The 17,575-nt window shown below is 43.2% G+C and overlaps 1 protein-coding gene across 1 annotated transcript in view; it reads left to right on the forward strand.

Annotated features, from left to right (window-relative positions):
* Positions 1 to 17,575, forward strand: part of NALCN (sodium leak channel, non-selective) — a 2,264,872-nt gene that overhangs the window by 2,008,604 nt on the left and 238,693 nt on the right. Inside the window, exons 20-22 of the mRNA XM_069205064.1 lie at positions 4,675 to 4,766; positions 4,906 to 5,028; positions 13,520 to 13,576. Coding sequence (XP_069061165.1) covers positions 4,675 to 4,766; positions 4,906 to 5,028; positions 13,520 to 13,576 — 272 coding nt within the window. The remainder of the gene's footprint in view (positions 1 to 4,674; positions 4,767 to 4,905; positions 5,029 to 13,519; positions 13,577 to 17,575) is intronic.

The raw sequence follows: 17,575 nt of genomic DNA on the forward strand, positions 1-17,575 counted from the left end.
TATCCTTGGGGACAGAGGGGCGTACTAACCTCGGTCCTTCATAGTGTGCCTATGGTTCGACAGCCGCTGAAGGAACAGATGGGGGGCATTTACATGTATTTTTTGTGGCCCTTAGTTTGCTGTGAGAGTATAGCTGAGAATATTCATATCTGTGGCTCTCCATGTCTCAATTTTTGGCGGGTAGTACCGGAGCAACCCCTTTGGGGCAAGACACAAGATAAGAGATCGCTATTTAGGAAATACAAAACAATGCAATGGGATTTCTTAATATCAGTATCTCTGTACAGTGCATTTTGAATTTCTTAATAGTGATTTCTATTAAGTTTCTATTTAAGAAATGCAAGATTGCATTTTTGTACATCTGGCCCATAGGGTGCACTCCTTCCTGAGGCATCACACTTTTTATATAGCTTGTATACAGGAGCTGCATTTGAATGAAGTTTTGGCTGGAAAGGTGGCAAAGAAGTGGAGGGGGCATGTATATCACCCATCATTCTCTAGGCATGCTAGATGGGTGCTGGTCTGGGTGGCCCTATGAAGGCCATTCTCCCTTATCTATGCAGAGACTGATGTCAAAAATAGATATATACTACTTCAAGGTATTTTTGATGGCAAGGCCTTATCACTGGTCAACATGTATGTGCCCAATACAGATAATCAATACTTTTTGAAATAAAATACAAGCTGTGATTAGGCATGATGTGAATGTTCCCTTGCTTTGATTGAGACACTTTAATTTATTATCTGGGGACCTAGACAGGCTGCCCCCAGTGAGCGGGCACAAAACCTCAAATGACATCAGCCTTGAAGAGAGTGATAAATAATTTGGGACTATCAGATGCCTGGCACTTGCTTCGGATGCTGCCCAAGGTATATACCTGCGACTCCCTCACATATAATACCTTAAGTAGGCTAGATAGAGTGTTGGTAGCCAGGATCCCCTTGAAAAGCAGGTAACCGTGTCTCATTTGGCTAATTTCTTGTCTGATCACACCCTTGTTTGCTGCATGATGATGGTTGGTGGGGGGGACAGCCCGGCGACCAGTGCGACGATTCCCAGTGGATGTCCTGGAGGATGCAATGGGTAAGGAAGCACTGTCACAGGTGCCGGATGACTACATGAGGCATAATTGAAGCACAGCACCTCGTAGGGCTACCGAACTGGAAGCCATGAAGTCATTACACAGTGATGAGACTGGCTTGGCTGATCTGCAGGCAAGAGCTTTGTCAGATCCAGAGCTCTGTCAAGAGCAGAGTTGTGTGCGTCGTCACACTGCAGGCACGTGGGATAGGTTGGATAAGTACACATTGAAACAGCATTAACAGAGGATACACCGGGATGGCAATAAGTCCAGCAGACATCTAACTTGGATTTTGCAACAGGAAGTGGCTGTTACCCGTATCTCCCATTTAATTGATGCAAATGGCATGATTGTGACTACAAAGGAGGCCATTGTGAACACTTTTTGACACCACATAGAGGGGGCCTATAGGAAAAACACCTAAATCGCAGTTGACCAAATTCAGGCTTTCCTTGAGCGTATAGAGTTTCTGCAGGTTGGAAGGGAGATGGTTGCAGACTTGGACTCTGATATCACCCTGGGGGAGTTGTGTGCTGGCTACAGATGCTTGCTAGGAATAAGACTCCGGTGGGGGGTCAGATTCTCATCTGAAATCTATCAGGACTTCTCGCCTGCCCTCTCACAGGGGCTTCTCGAGGTGTTCCTGGAAGCCTGGGTGGTAGGGGTTTTGCCGCCAACCAAGAGGGAGGGGGAGATATGTATGTTGCTGAAGCCAGGTGGCGATCGATTGGACCCAGCTGCATGTCATCCACTCACAATGATCAATAAAGATGTGAACATTTTGTGTAAACTTTTAGTTAACAGATTGAGCCCTATAGTGGAGTGCTTGGTACACAAGGGCCAGTTCAGGGTTATCCTGAAGCGCAACACAGGGATGAATTTAAGATCACTTAAGCATGTTTTCCATGAGGTGGAAAGAGTGGGCAAGGAAATGGCATTGGTCTCAATTGACATAGAGAAAGCTTTTGATACTGTTTACTGGGGGTATCTGCATGAGATACTGGGGCATTGGGTTTGGGCCCCTCTTTCAGGTATCGATCTAAATACTCTATATGTGTCCCACTACCAGGATCTGAGTGGGGCGATGCCAGTCGGACAGCTGGGTTTTGGGGGGAGGGACTTGGCAGGGATCCCCACTGTCACCTCTTTTGTTCATCTTGGCATCACAACCCATGGTGATTTGGGTCTGCAGGGTCCTGTGTGACTCGGGCATCAAGTTGTGTATGACACAGCATGTTCTGTCATATGTGGAAGGCACACTGTTCTGTTTCAGAGCCCCTAGGGAGTCCCTCGGCGTCTTGTGGAGACTCCTAGACAAATTTGGTGGGGTGTCCTGGACTGAGAATTAATCACAAGAAGTTGTTGCTGTTTCCATTGGCGGCGTTGGTGGGGATCCTGGTGACCTGCTTACCTGATATTGGGCTGAGGCATGAAATTGACCATTTTCAACACTTGGGCATGATGGTTACACATACCAAAGCATAAACAGTTGTGACATAACATAGGGAGGGTGCTGCACTTGTTGAATTCCTTGGTGGCTTTTTGGAATACCTTGCCTATATTACTTATTGGCAGATTGATGGAGGACTCTTCTGGTGTATCAATGATACTACTGTATTTGGTTTGATAGAATGCATGTGTGTGGCAGAGATTGGTGACAGTGGTGCTTAAAAGGGTGCCCCTTCACCGGGAGCTACCGATTCAGTGGATTCTTGCACCACTCCGGTGTGTTGAGGCTAATATGTTCTTCCAGGCATGGCCTGATGGGGGTTGCAAGTTGCTTGGGGATTTATATCTTAACAAGCATTTTATTGTCTTTGAGGATGTCCAGACTGAGCTTGGGTTAGAACCTGGTCACTTTTTGTATTATGTGGGTCTGGCAGAGATCGCCAGGAACACCTGAATGACTTTCTCTACAGTGCCCCCAGCATCTATCTAGTGCACTGGGGGCTTGTTGGCCTATGGCTCGGGTCGCGTTTGCTGTCACTGCTGTATAAGGCCATGTTGCTCCTCAGTCTATTCGGGTCTGGCAGGCCTCAGAGGCTGATCTGGGGGACCTGCTCTCAGACTCGCGATGGGCTTGTGTTTGTGCCCTGACCAGGTCGGTCTCGAGCAATGCTCTCTTTAAATTGATTTATTGTAATTTTCTTCATCGTACTTATGTGATGTCCCTGGCATGAAGCCGATTGTCCTGGGAATGTATCTCTGCCTCTCAATGTTGTAGCTATTTCCAGGAGGATTTTATGCACATGACTTCGGGTTGCCCCCTGATTCAGGCCTTCTGGTCCCGGGTGCTAGATAGAGTCACTCTCACCACGGTGTTGTGGAGCACCTTTACACCACTGTTCTGTCTTCTGGACAGCATAAGCAGGCCCAAGGGGCAGACAATGGCTTACAGGTGTCTATAGTTGGCCTTAGTGTTGGCCAGAAGGAGGGTGGTTATCACCTGGATAGGGATAGGTCTGTCGGAGGAACACTGGCACAGGGATGTGGCAGAGTAGTCTCTGGCAGAGGAGCTACAAATGGAGCATAGCAGAAGGGGTAAACAGCTCCAGGATGATGTGGTTATTTGGGTGGCCTTGTGTAACAGATTTCTGCTCCCTGATGGCGTACACTCCAGTGATGAGAGTACTGACACTGAACTGCAACACTGTCATCATTGATCATATTTTTGGATGTGATTGTTTGAATTCCTTCCTGTGTCAATGTCATGCTTTAAGGCACTTCTCTCCAGTGGATTGCTGTTGTTACAGAAATGTATGTCATATATGCTGCTTATATGGTAGTGTGACCTTTGTTGAAATACTGCTCTGTTTGTTGTTGTTTGATTACATAAAAATACATTTAAAAAAGAAGGTGTAAGTGGAGCAATTAGGAGAATATCACAATCATATTTTCAGAGGGTGCAAGGAAAGGTATTGCTCCACATGGTAAAATCCTTATCTCAAGAAGAGAAACGTTGAGAAAATTAATGTGGATGTGTACCTTTTTCTACCTATCTGTCTGTGGATATTCTGCTTCACAGACAATCCACATTCTTAAAGGGAGAGCACCTATGAGCTCTGTGAACCCCAAAGAAGGAGAAAAATAAGCATGCACAACTATTGGTCTTTGCCATGTGTGGTAAATCACCCCATAAGTAGAAGAGAACACTAGGGATTTTCAGTTGAACTTTCAATTTCTTTATACTTTCCTAGGGAACAAAGTATAATGCACTTGTATTCTTCATAAATTGTAGCTCATGATTAAATTAAAATCCCAGTGATTTATCATCTTATTGAAGTCTTCTTTCGCACATACCATCCTGGGGATCTTTTTTTTTTCCTTTCCTAGTAACCAGGAGATAATCTTAATGTATTAGTAAGAGGGGTAAAATTTCTCAGGAGGCACATCATATTGCAATGTTTCAAAGGGACAGAGGAACCAGATAATCCTCTGGCTATGAAAACTATAATATTGGGTGGTCACTTGGATGGACAGTACCTTCTTTAAAATGTTTGCATAATAAGTGTGACTGTAACTAAAATATGAAACTATAATAGAAATGAATTCTGCTACTTTTAATATAAGGATTGTATTATTTGATTCCCAGCATACCAGTACAGTGAGGTACAGAAATGCACAGAGAGAAGATAGCGAAATAAAAATGATCCAGGAAAAAAAAGAACAAGCGGAAATGAAAAGGTAGGAAAACCATGAAATTATACACTGTACATGTTCTCTACCTTTCTAGCTTGCATTTGTGTTAGACCCATTATCTCTGTATCTTCCTAGTTTTCATTTGTCAACACCACTTTAACTCAGCCAATCATTTATCTTTAAGGAAAGTACAAGAAGAGGAACTGCGAGAAAATCATCCATACTTTGACAAGCCTTTATTCATAGTAGGCCGTGAGCATAGATTCCGAAACTTTTGCCGGGTGGTTGTCCGAGCTCGCTTTAATGCGTGAGTACATCAGAGTTAGATACTTACCTCTGTGACATTATGCTCTCTGTGCTTTGTGTTGAAAGTCTTGTCAAGCCAAGGCCAAACATTTTGGGAATGCAGGTTCCTATACTGGGCAAGTAGACAAACAAAAATGTATCTCTAAACTTTAACTGTTATGATAGAACTACATTGAGTACTACTATTATTATTTTTGACAGAATTCAGTGTCTGAAAGAGGAATATTGTGCAAGTTAATCCTGAACCAGTTAGGCACTGACCAGTCTTACGGATTCCAAAATATCATATCAGTATGAACAAGAGAAGGAAGCTTCCTTTGTATAAATTCTTAGCCAAGGTGTTTTCCAACGACTGCTACTTATTCTAAATCGCTCCTGTCTGCACACAGTCATTCAGACTTTGGTACATGCAAAGATGATAATTATTGTTTCCTGAACAAAATGTAAAATGTAGCTAGTGAATTAGCTGTCCATGTATAGGTTCCTATACAAAAATAAGACATGTGCATCTAATTTTCTATAGGATACTTTTCTAAATGACATATCACCGAAGGCTCACCATGTGGTTGCTATCACGTCCAACTTTCTTTTTGTGGTCCTGGTAGTTCTTGCTACTTTCCGGAAAGAATCCTTTACCAAAATTTCTTAATAGTTAATAGCACATCACTTTCCTACTGTTTGCGCATAGATTTTTTGTATATTTTTAAGACTCCTGCTGGAGTCAGTGGTGAGTTACATTAGATATCGGATGGGAACCAGATATATAGCATTACCATTCAAACAGATGAGGTAGGATATATCATAAATTGTAATTCCCTTCCCATGACATTCACAGAATTCTTCACAGCGCCAGACTGTAAACCAAAAGCAGCACAGGAAACAAGTGATATCAGTCCAGGCGGCACCATCAAGCATAGTCAGCGAATCTGAAACCTCTGACGAGATGTTTAGATAGTGGTGGGGGTTATGTTACTCCCATCTATTTTTACAAAAGTGTCAAATGCTTGATTTTTACTTCATGGTCTGCCACTGTAACCACAAGCATGTTTACTCCGAGGCAGCAAGTTCAGGTCTCGTTTAAGAAGCCTGGTAGAAAATTTCCCATTGTCTCATGATGTGCTTAGTCAAAATGGTTCAGATCCTTGCCCACCGACCTTCAATTTAAAGCAGCCTCACATATCTAAAAGCAATTTAACCAGGATTATCCTTAGCTTGGCTAAGAGCAGGGTTGTTATAATTTCAAGTTTTATAGTCTCCCCTAACTTTGTACCTCTGTTTCCCAGGTTGTTGATGCTGAACTCTGTTTTTGCTGTTTTTGTAACTCTGGGCATGTTACAGCTGCTATCCAGTGCTAAAGCGCAATTGCTCCTGTGTAATATGTATGTGTAATTGACTTTTCCTGATTGTCATATTTGGTTTACTAGTAAGTCCCTAGTACAGTGCACTAGAGGTGCCCAGGGCATGTAAATCAAATGCTACTAGTGAGCGTGCAGCCCTGGTTGTGCCACCCACATAAGTAGCCCTGTAAACATGGCTCAGACCTGCCACTGCAGTGTCTGTGTGTGCAGTTTTGAACTGCCAATTCTACTTGGCAGGTGTAACCTCTTGCCAGGCCTAAACCTTCCCTTTTTATACATGTAAGGCACCCCTAAGGTAGGCCTTAGGTAGCCCCATGGGCAGGGTGAAGTTTATGTTAAAGGTGGGGCATGTACTTATGTGTTTTACATATCCTGACAGTGAAATACTGCCAAATTTGGTTTTCACTGTTCCAAGGCCTATCTCTCTCATAGGTTAACATGGAGGCTGCCTTTTAATATTAGAGTGCAGATTCACTTTGGGAGCAGATAGAAATATGCAGTTTAGGGTCTCTGAACTCACAATTTAAAAATACATCTTTTAGTGAAGTTTGTTTTTTGATTGTGTTTTTTAAAATTACACTTTTAGAAAGTAGGCATTTTCTTGCTTAAACCATTCTGTGACTCTGCTTGTTTGTGGATTCTCTGTCTGGGTCAGTTTGACAGTTGGGCTGTTTGCTCCTCTCCTCTAGACAGTGACACAAAGGGAGCTGGGGTATAGCCTGCATATCCTGATAGGCCATCTGGGCTGAGGGGAGGGGGGGAGGAGTGGTCACTTACACCTGAAAGGGCTGTGCCTGCCCTCACACAATGCAGTCTCCAACCCCCTGGTGTGTGTCTGGGGCCTGGCCTGGGCAAGGCAGGATCTTGCAAACAACAGAGACTTCTCTTTGAAGTAAGCCTAATTCAGAGGCAGAAAGAGGTATAAGAAGAGCGCCCAAAACCCCTGAAAATCAGATCACTTCTGGAATCATGAGGAACCTCTGCCAAGGAGAAAAGCTGAAGAGCTGAGGAGAAGTGCTGCCCCTGTCTGTGACTGTGCTTTGCTAGGCTAGCCTGCAGTTGTTGCTTCTGCCTGTGAAAGTCGACAGAGACTTGACTTTGTTGTGCATTCCTGCTTGAAGAATCTCCAAGGGCTTGAACTGAGCTTGCCTCCTGTTGTTGAAGTCTCAGGGCCATCAAATACTTCCCCTGCCAGCACCTGGCATCTCTGCTGAGACTCCTTCCCTGCCAAGTGCTGCCCTATCCAGTTTGTGGGCACTTGAAAGGTGAAGTTGGCAGACAAGAACTGAAAATTGTGAAGAAAGTTTTGACGCACCTTCCGTGACGCGGCTGATAATGGACGGGCTGCTGGCTTCACGGCTGAAATCAACATGCCACCTGCATTGTGCCTGGAAGATCAACGCAACGTGACTAGAGGAACGATGCTCAAAACTTGCTAACGGAGGCTGATAACGACATAAACCCCACGGAGCGTAGTTTTGTGATATCGTACGACCAGATTTTCCATGTATCGTCCCTGGGCGTCAAAGGCAACCCGAGGTTCACCGTCCAGAAATCGACGCATCGCTCTCATGCATCACCACCCGACCTGAGAAGGAAATGACGCATGGCCTCACTTGTGAGTAAGGAATTGACGCATCTCTGAGTTTTCCGATGCACGCTCGCCCGTCCAGCTTTATTTTTGAAGCTAACTAGGTACTTTGTGTAACAACAGCATTCTCACTGTTTTCTAAGGATTAAGACTAATTATTTTGAGAATTCATACCTTGACTTGTGTATGTTGGATGTTTGTTGTTTTGGTCTTGTTTTGTTTAGATAAATATTACCTATTTTTCTAAACCTGTGCTGTGTCATTTTGTAGTGTTTTCACTGAGTTACTGTGTGTGCTGGTACAAATACTTTACACATTGCTTCTGAGGTTAAGCCAGTCTGCTTGTGCCAAGCTCCCAAAGGGGGTAGCAGGGGTTAGGTGAGGGTGATTCTCCTTTACCCTGACTGGAGTGAGGGTCCTTGCTTGGACAGGGGGTCACCTGACTGCTAACCAAAGACCCCATTTCTAACAGGTGTCAACATATTTCAGCGGTGGTGTTTATTTATCCAACTTTGCATTTATTTTGAATGAAGTCAAATTGTCTGTTCGTTTGAATTCTGTCATGAGTGTCTACCCATAACATTATGATCATTAACTAGTTTTAAAAAATAGGTTTTGATTTCCACTGTCTTCTTTCTTTGTCAACCTTACAAAGTCATTAGGAGGCAAATCCATATGAACTTCCCCGGGACACAGTTTTCAAACAATATTTGTAATCCTTACACTAACAAAAGAAATGATCAAAACAGCTTAAACTTTCAGTAAAAAACCCTAAGATAAACATTCGAAAGACTCTGTGGGTCTTGTAATGCCATATAAACAAATGTAGTGCTGTAGTTATAAAAATATTTCTGGGATGGTATCGCCATGAAGAAATGTGTACCATTTGATTAAACCATTGATGGAGCCTTTAGGGATGTTCTAAACAAGGCTGACAAATCTTTTCACCCTAGCAGGGGGTAAAAGCGATTAACATAACAATAAATCAACATTTAATATATTGTATGACCAATTTGGCCTCACAATAGAAATTCAAATCGGGAATAAAGTGAGAGGATTTTATTACAAGTTAATACTAAGTTTAATGTAAACAATTCTATAAAACAGGCTGTAGAGGTATAGTAACACCGTTAGGGTGTCCAAACCTCTGAAAGAAACACAACCTGATTAACATTAGACAAACTAAGCATTTAATTACTGGTATGCAGAATAATAATAAAAACACTTGGTGTTCTGTAACTAGCCATTGTCCATCCCGTCTAAGCATTAGTTTAAACCAGAATCATCTAAATAGCTAACTAAGGCAAAGGTAATCTTCCAAAGTCAGCATGTCACTAATTGGCATGAGTTAGGTTGCAAAACATGGGGACAAAAAGTAAAAAGGAAATAAAGGACAAAAAGAAGTTGGAAAAATGACATCTGGGGCAAAATTAAGCTAACTCAGGTTGGCAACTCTTAAGTAAAAAGGGAAGGTGTCAGCATATCAGAAGCTCGGTCAAGAGTCTTCTCATGGATCAAAACAAATCTAAGTTTCCCTCAGCAAGCATCAGGGCAAAGTGTGGGGCAGGGGCAAAGAAGTCAACACTTCTCAAAGTTGAAGGGATCTCTTCTCCTGCAGCTTACTGAAATCTATAAAATTAAGTCCAAAGTGAATGGTGATTTGTCCATTGGTAACACCATATAGATCGGAAGGTTTCACTGTCCATTCCTCTTGCATCATACAACAGACATCTGAAACATGGCAAGAAGCAGGGTGGCTGGTGGCATTTGAAAGTGATGTGGTGTAAAAGTTGGGTATGACTTTTATGTAGCAAGTGAAGCGTGCAGGCCTAATGAATAAATGGGGGGTCCAGGGTGGGTCCTCTTCCCAAGACAAAAATAAAAAAGATAACCAAATGGTGCATTTGAAAGCAAATGAATTTTGTGAGAAAACAAGGTTTATAAAGCAGTGAGAATGTATAGCCTTGAAATATTAAACACATTAAAAACTGCCCCATATCGTACTGTCATATTAAGTTCAACAGTGTTTTTAAGGTGCAAATTGTACAGCGTGACAACTTCAGGCCTTTTAAAGTGTGTGCTTGCCCAATGTCTTGCACTGCATGCCACATCAACTTAGGAAGAACATTTTCTAACTAAGCATCAGGAAGCACCCACAGCTGCTGGCTCCAATCAGTCATGCAGAAATATGTGCAGTGGGATAAAAAAGTGGGGGCTCTCTAAAAGGGACATGTAAAATAACATTTCTGTGATTCCCTTAGTGGGCCACCGGACTTGTATTTTGGGTTCTCTCTGAGATGTCATTGCATCCCGAAATATAACACAACTGACAAACACCTAAAACATGTCTGTCCTGTCAATGTTTGATATCTGTTTAAGATAACTGAGTAACAACAATGATTTCTTATAAATATTTTACACTGGAAATGTTTCAAATCTGAAATTGTGAAACTCTGAATTGAATATTATTGAGGCCTGTGGAAGGAGTATGGCCTTCAGTTATGTGTGCTTTATGTTTGATATGCATGGCTTTTTTTCTCTGCACATCTCATCCATCTGCACATTTGCAATCTCCTCTCTTTCCTCTTCAGCACCCTCTATTCACTCTCGCCTGAATACACATCCTCACATTTCCCTTATTTTACCATCTCAAGCATACACATTTAAGCACTTTATTTCCTTTTGCTTCTGCCTTCTATTTTGACTTCTTTGCACAACCTTCGTTCACATTTACACTGAATTTCACTTGTAACTGGGTTACATGACCATTGTTCTGTGTGCTCTGCAGAGGCGCCAACACACTGACAGGCACTGTGCTTTGCCGGCTTCAGCCTCAGTGCCAGCACACTCAATTAAAGCCATTCTTAAACACATGCCACAAGTCAAAGTATGCACTATACAAAAGTAATAAGATGTGCACAAAAAAGTACAGAAACACGGCATGATGAAAGAGCTAACTTTCTAGGGGAATTGGTTAAAACCTGAAAAAAGAGAGGAACAAAATCACTGACACACATTACCTTAACGTTTTTAACATTCATGTTTCGCAAATCAATCCATGGAACAATTTAGCGGAGGAACAAATATAGCAGCTTCACTTCTGAAGGGGCCAGCGACCTGCAGCCAGAACCTGGGGTGTTAGAGTGGGGTAGGTTAAGGTGACAAAGGTTCTCAGCACAATCTAAATAACCCAAGATTAGCATTATAACACTTACCATTACCAACGACAAGGCACTAAACCAGACGTGCTTGCATTCACTCCTACTGTGTGACGAATGGGAAAGGGTGGGATCTATGCCTGTAAATGACAAATGCCTGCCCACATGCAGGGATGAATACTCCAACACCCGAAACCATGACGCTAAAAGCGTCACACACCTACCGTGGATACCACCTTAGACCACACTGGAAACGAAGGGCTTTAGAAAGCTAGGCCCTGCATTGTGCTTCTCAGTACAGAAGAGTTGGCTTACTGCATGGCTTCTGTCTCATGCTTCAAAGCGAGGCAGAGGAGGCAGCCAAAGAATGACAGCCCAGAGTTGAATACATCGACTTGTTTAGAGATTCAATCGTATCTCCAAGCAAATCGATCCATTTAATATTTTTTAATGTAGATGTGCAGGAATTTCAGAGGGGCGCAGCTTCTTAGCCCTAAAGGAGAAACTGCCCCTGGCTAGAAGTTCTCAAGACCATCCTGGGAAAGTGTTCATGCTTGATGTGCTTTATGACTTTGCAGTATAATGAATAGAACTAGTGTTCACAGTCTCTGCTTCCGCATGTGCCCTCTTCAAGGTTAATTTCTCAGATTCTGTATGAATAAGACAATAACACATCTATTTCCAAAATAACAATTCATGTGACAGACATTTGGATAGAAACAACACCTTAGCAGAAAGAAAACAGTATTACCACATTCTATGAGACTGGGGCCTACCAGGCCTGACAAAAGCAGAATCAAAATGGCACACTTTATCCAAATTAATCAGACATATAAACTTCTTAAATAAAAACTATCAGTAATAGCTTTTGTTCAAGCTTCATGTTACAGTAAATTGCAAAATGAAGTAACTTGTAAATACAGGTCAGTAAACATGGTAGGGAACTACATTTTTCAATCTTAGCCTATGACATTGAGTGCACATCTGTTATGAAATTCAATATCATTTCAATGATAACTACTCTTTAATATTGTAAGGAAATGTGAAATCAAAATAAATGATTATATTTCCGTTAATATGGTTATACCGCACACACTTCATTCTCGATAAGGAATTTTAGTGCACCACTTTACAATTAACTTCTTAACAATCCACACAATATAATGTCAATATGGTCACTAAAGGGTGACACAGCAAATAGAAAATGGTGAAATCCAAATCAATTAAAATGAAAAGAGCAAAATAGAGACAAAATACTCTAAGGTCCCTAATTACGACTTACTGAACTAAACATAATGTGGTAATTTTGCAGTCATAATTACCAACAAAGTGGATATTGGTAATGCTGTTGGATTCAGAAAAACCCCAGGTGGATTGGAGCGGGGAATGTTGTTACTGCATTGATCTTATCATTCTTGAATTTCAGGCCTTGCTGCTGGGACAAAAACCCTCAGTTTTAACCTGGGGAAACTGTTCCCAGAAAACATACATTAAGTTCCTATGCAATAATACTGAATGAGAAGTTACTGCATGCCTCATACGGCCAATGTGGTTGTGGTTGAAGACACTTGTTTCTGCCCAAATTAGTAGTGAGCGACAACTTATAAAGTGGATCTAACTAGGGGAAGAAAGCCAAAATAACAGGGGTGTCTAACATCGGCTCTAGGACAGCCAGATATATGCCATATTGTTTGCTACCCACATAAAGCAAATATACATATCATCAATGTAAATGAAACACATTTACATTGCCAATTGTCATCGTGAAAATTTGGCATAAATTACGTAAACCACCCTCGGCCAACGTTGAATAGTACTGCTGTAGAAAAAGAGGTGTTCCTATCTTAGAGAGAATTCCATTTAATGAGCTAAAAGATATTGATATTCCTTTATTCTTCTTAGAAGGTGTTGCTATTAAAGAATGCTCTGCATGAGCAGTCCAGTGGGACCATTCAGTTGAGGTTGTTAACACATTACCAAATTTAGAATTCCAGAGACCAATTTTGCTCTAATCCCGAAGTTCTCTAGTTAAAAGTACATCACAGACCTAATGCCTTTTTCTGCTGAGGCGAGATTAATTTAATGTTCACCTGCCTTCCATTTATTCTCCCATTCACATTGAAATATCTAAGGTACTAAACACTAGTCATGCATGAGTTTTCTTTAAAGGGAAGGAATGTGAAATGCAGATGAGAAATTTATTTTGGCCTATTTGCATTTTTGAGTTAATTGACCTGGGTTCAGAATGGGGAATGTGTGGTGAGTGTCACACTTCCGAGATTGTTAACAGTTAGTTCTTTATATCTTCATCTTTAGGCAGTCAGTAGTGTGTCCTAGTTAAGGCAGTGTTCTTGCTAAATGTTTCTTTTTCTTTTTTCTTCTTAGCTCTAAAACAGATCCAGTCACCGGAGCCGTGAAAAATACCAAATACCATCAGCTTTAGTAAGTGCTGGACATTGACGTCGGAAAAATGTTGTCAGATGAGCAACTGTAAATAAATTAGTGTCACCAAAGTAAGGCTCGTGAAGTGGCCCTGATCATGTTTCGAAGTCTCCAAGCCCTTTCCGCGTGAGGATGTCTCGAGGGTCTCTTAGGTCAGATCGTAGTATTGCTGAAGCACCACAAACTGTTTTTAAAAAGCACGGCGCCCACTGTATAGGGTGACCAGATTTTCAGAAGCAAAAACCGGGACAGGACAGACATAAAAGTAGGACTAAAACCTTAGTTATTTAGCTAGCCTGTCCCGTTTTTTTGCATATCGCCCTACCCCCACCCACACCACACGGTGCACGCTGTCCTCCACACTCTCTTTCCTTTAAGTTGAGCATGCAATGGACTTTCTAGTGTGCTGCCTGACAGAACATAACTTTGATTATTTGAGACTACAGAGGCCACTGTGAAAGGAGAGCATATCTTTCGATTCTTTATTTTGCAGAATTACCTGACCTTTGTCCCAAAACCCAGGACATATATTTAAAACTAAGAAAAGTGTTAGGATACTGGGACAGTACTCAGAAAACGGGCTTGTTTGGGGAAATCTGGGACATCTAGTCACCTTATGACTGTACAAATTAAACTATGTGCCATTTCTGCAACTGGGGTTGTGGTAGACCTGACAGCCTTAGGGTGGTCACCCCAACTTTTTGCCTGCCTCCTTCCACTTTTTGACACTGTCTTTGCTGGTTCTAGGACTCTTCACACTTTACCACTGCTAACCAGTGCTAAAGTGCATATGTAATTTGCTTGTAAGTCCCTAGTAAAGTGCACTGCATGTGCCCAGGGCCTGTAAATTAAATGCTACTAGTGGGCCTGCAGCACTGATTGTGCTACCCACATGAGCAGCCCCTTAACAATGTCTCAGGCCTGCTATTGCAAGAACTGTGTGTGCAGTTTCACTGCCACTTTGACTTGGCATTTAAAAGTACTTGCCAAGTCTGAAACTCCCCTTTTTCTACATATAAGTCACCTCTAAGGTAGGCCCTGGATAATCCACATTGCAGGGTGCTATGTAGGTAAAAGGGAGGACATATACCTGTGTGTTTTATATGTCCTGGTAGTGGAAAACTCCTAAATTTGTTTTCCACTATTGTGAGGCCTGCTCCTTTCATAGGCTAACATTAGGGCTACCCTCATATACTATTTGAGTGGTAAGTTCTGATCAGAAAGTGGTAGACAGGTCATATTTAGTATGGCCAGAATGATAATACAAAATCCTGCTGACTGGTGTGGTTGGATTTTATATTACTATTTTAGAAATGCCACTTTTAGAAAGTGAGCATTTATCTGCACTTAAAATCCTTCTTTGCCTTACAGCCTGTCTCCAATCCACGCCTGGGCTGGGCTGGTTGACAGCTCCCTTGTGCATTTCACCCAGACAACCACAAACACAGGATGCTCAGTCACACATGCATACATCTGCATACTGAGTGGGTCGTCCTGGGCTCGAAGGGTGGAGGGCCTGGCACTTACATTTCAAAGGACAGTGGCCTGCCTTCACACAATGGACTGCCAACCCCCCTACTGGGACCCTGGAAGACAGGGTTGTACTGAAAGGGGACCTTGTGCACTTCAAAACCAGTCTTTGAAGTCTCCCCCACTTCAAAGGCACTTTTGGGCATATAATCTGGGTCCCTGACCCTACCAACGCAGCCACTTCCTGGGACAGATACTCTGAACCAGACCCTGCAACCTGCCAAGAGAAGCTGCCTGGCTGCCCGAAGGACTCACCTAGACTGCTTTGCAGTGAAGGACTGCTGCTTTGCTGTTGCCCTGCTGCCTTGCTGGCCTCTGGTTTTGCTGAGAAGTGCTCTTCAAGGGCTTGGATTGAGCTTGCCTCCTGTTTCCTGAAGTGTCAGGGCCAAAAAGACTTAGGCCCTCATTCCGACTCTGGCGGGAACCGGCATTTGGCCACCATGCGGCCAAAATACCGCTTCCCGCATTCGGACATTCCCGCTGGGCCGGCGGGCGCTAATCAAGTTAGCGCCGGCCGGCCCAGCGGGAATGGGGGCCGCAACACAGGAGCCGGCTCCGAATGGAGCCGGCGGTGTTGCGGCGGTGCGACGGGTGCAGTTGCACCCGTCGCGCTTTTCACTGTCTGCTAGGCAGACAGTGAAAAGCATCATGGGGCCCTGTTAGGGGGCCCCTGCACTGCCCATGCCAGTGTCATGGGCAGTGCAGGGGCCCCCAGGGCCCCCAGGACACCCCTTACCGCCAGCCTCTTCTTGGCGGTGAAAACCCCCAGAAACAGGCTGGCGGGAAGGGGGTCAGAATCCCCATGGCAGCGCTGCTTGCAGCGCTGCCCTGGCGGATTCGCCCAGCCGGGGGAAAACCGGCGGGAAACCGCCGGTCCCGGTTTTCTGACCGCGGTGGTAGAATGGGCATGGAAGCACCGCCAACCTGTTGGAGGTGCTTCCGTCATTCGCGGTCAGAATGACCCCCTTAATCTCTGCAAAGGAACTCCTTGTGTGGCAAAAATCGACGCACAGCCTGCCGGAATTGACGCACAGCATGCCTAGCGGTGAAAGAATCACTGCATCGCCGAACCAGAACGATGCAGCCTGGCTCCCCGAGTGGAGATCAATGCAGTGCCAGCATTGCGACCGGAACTTCAACGCACAGCCCCCTGGATCGACGCATGGCCGAGCCAGAATGAGGCAGCTTGACTTCCTGTAGGAGGAATCGACGCAGCGCCTGCTGTACGACAGAAACTCTGACGCATCGCCCACCGGATCGACGCAGCATCTGTGACTTTGTCCTACACACCCAGGACTTCCACGCATCGTCCCTGGGCGTCAAAAGACCCCGCATCACAAAGAGGATTCAAGTCTACGCACCGGAATCTGAAGCAAAGTCCTTGCCGTGTGGAAAATATTCAACACATCGTCTGGGTGCGCCTGGAAATCCAACACACACTCTTCATTTTCCACGCATCTCCTCCTCTGCGGTCTCCGTGCGTGTAATTTTGACGCATACCAGGAACTTTGTTTTTGCAAGAGACATTTGTTGCTTTTTCAAGACTTAAGACTCTTCTTATCATTACAAAAGTGATATTTCAACTTGTACTTATCAAATCTTGATCGTTTTGACCTTAATTCACTCAGATAAAATCTTATATTTTTCTAAAACCTGTGAGGTGCATTTTTGTGGTGTTTCACTGTGTTATTGCATGATTTATTGCTCAAATACTTTACACATTGCCTTCTAAGGTAAACCTGACTGCTCAATACCAAGCTACCAGAGGGAGGGCACAGGATAATTTGGATTGTACGTGACTTACTCTAACTAGTATTGTTGTACTGGAAGGCTAACTTTCCAGTACAAACTACTGTGCCTAGACACACTTCTAAGCTTTTCACTAATTGGGTGTGTGCTGTACAGTGCAGCTCCCGTGCAATGCATGAAAAGATACAAATTAAAAGATTTCTTCTACTTAGTGACTGTATGATGAAGGTGTTTTTTTGGTGCAGAGCCTTATCTAACAATTTTTGTAGATATGACTTTGCATCAAAAAGCATGAGCGAAGTGCTGTTTAGATTGCGTTGAGTTTTATTTTCCAGCGTGAAACAAGTTTACGCTGAAAAATAAATTCTTGACCAAAGCCTTGCGCTGGTTAGCATCACTTTGCACTGGCGGAAAGTCTTCATTTATGCACCAATTGTTTTTATACTAAAACAACACCTCGGTTGAATTTTCGACTTTTCATGTATGGAATGCAGGTGTTGGGTTAGACCAAATGCAGACAGCCATTCGATAGTCCTGCAATGTTTAATTTTACTTGCTATTGTGGTGCATATCTCTTTAACCTAAGAGACACTGGAATGTGAGATTAAATGGTACCAACATTATGACAATCTGATTTAGAGCTGGGTAGTTAGTGTAAATCTAGTGGAATTAACTCAAATTTAGGAATATGACGTCAACAAGATGGCTAAGTGAATTAAC

Source organism: Pleurodeles waltl, chromosome 8 (assembly GCF_031143425.1).
Source record: "Pleurodeles waltl isolate 20211129_DDA chromosome 8, aPleWal1.hap1.20221129, whole genome shotgun sequence".
NCBI lineage: Eukaryota > Metazoa > Chordata > Amphibia > Caudata > Salamandridae > Pleurodeles > Pleurodeles waltl.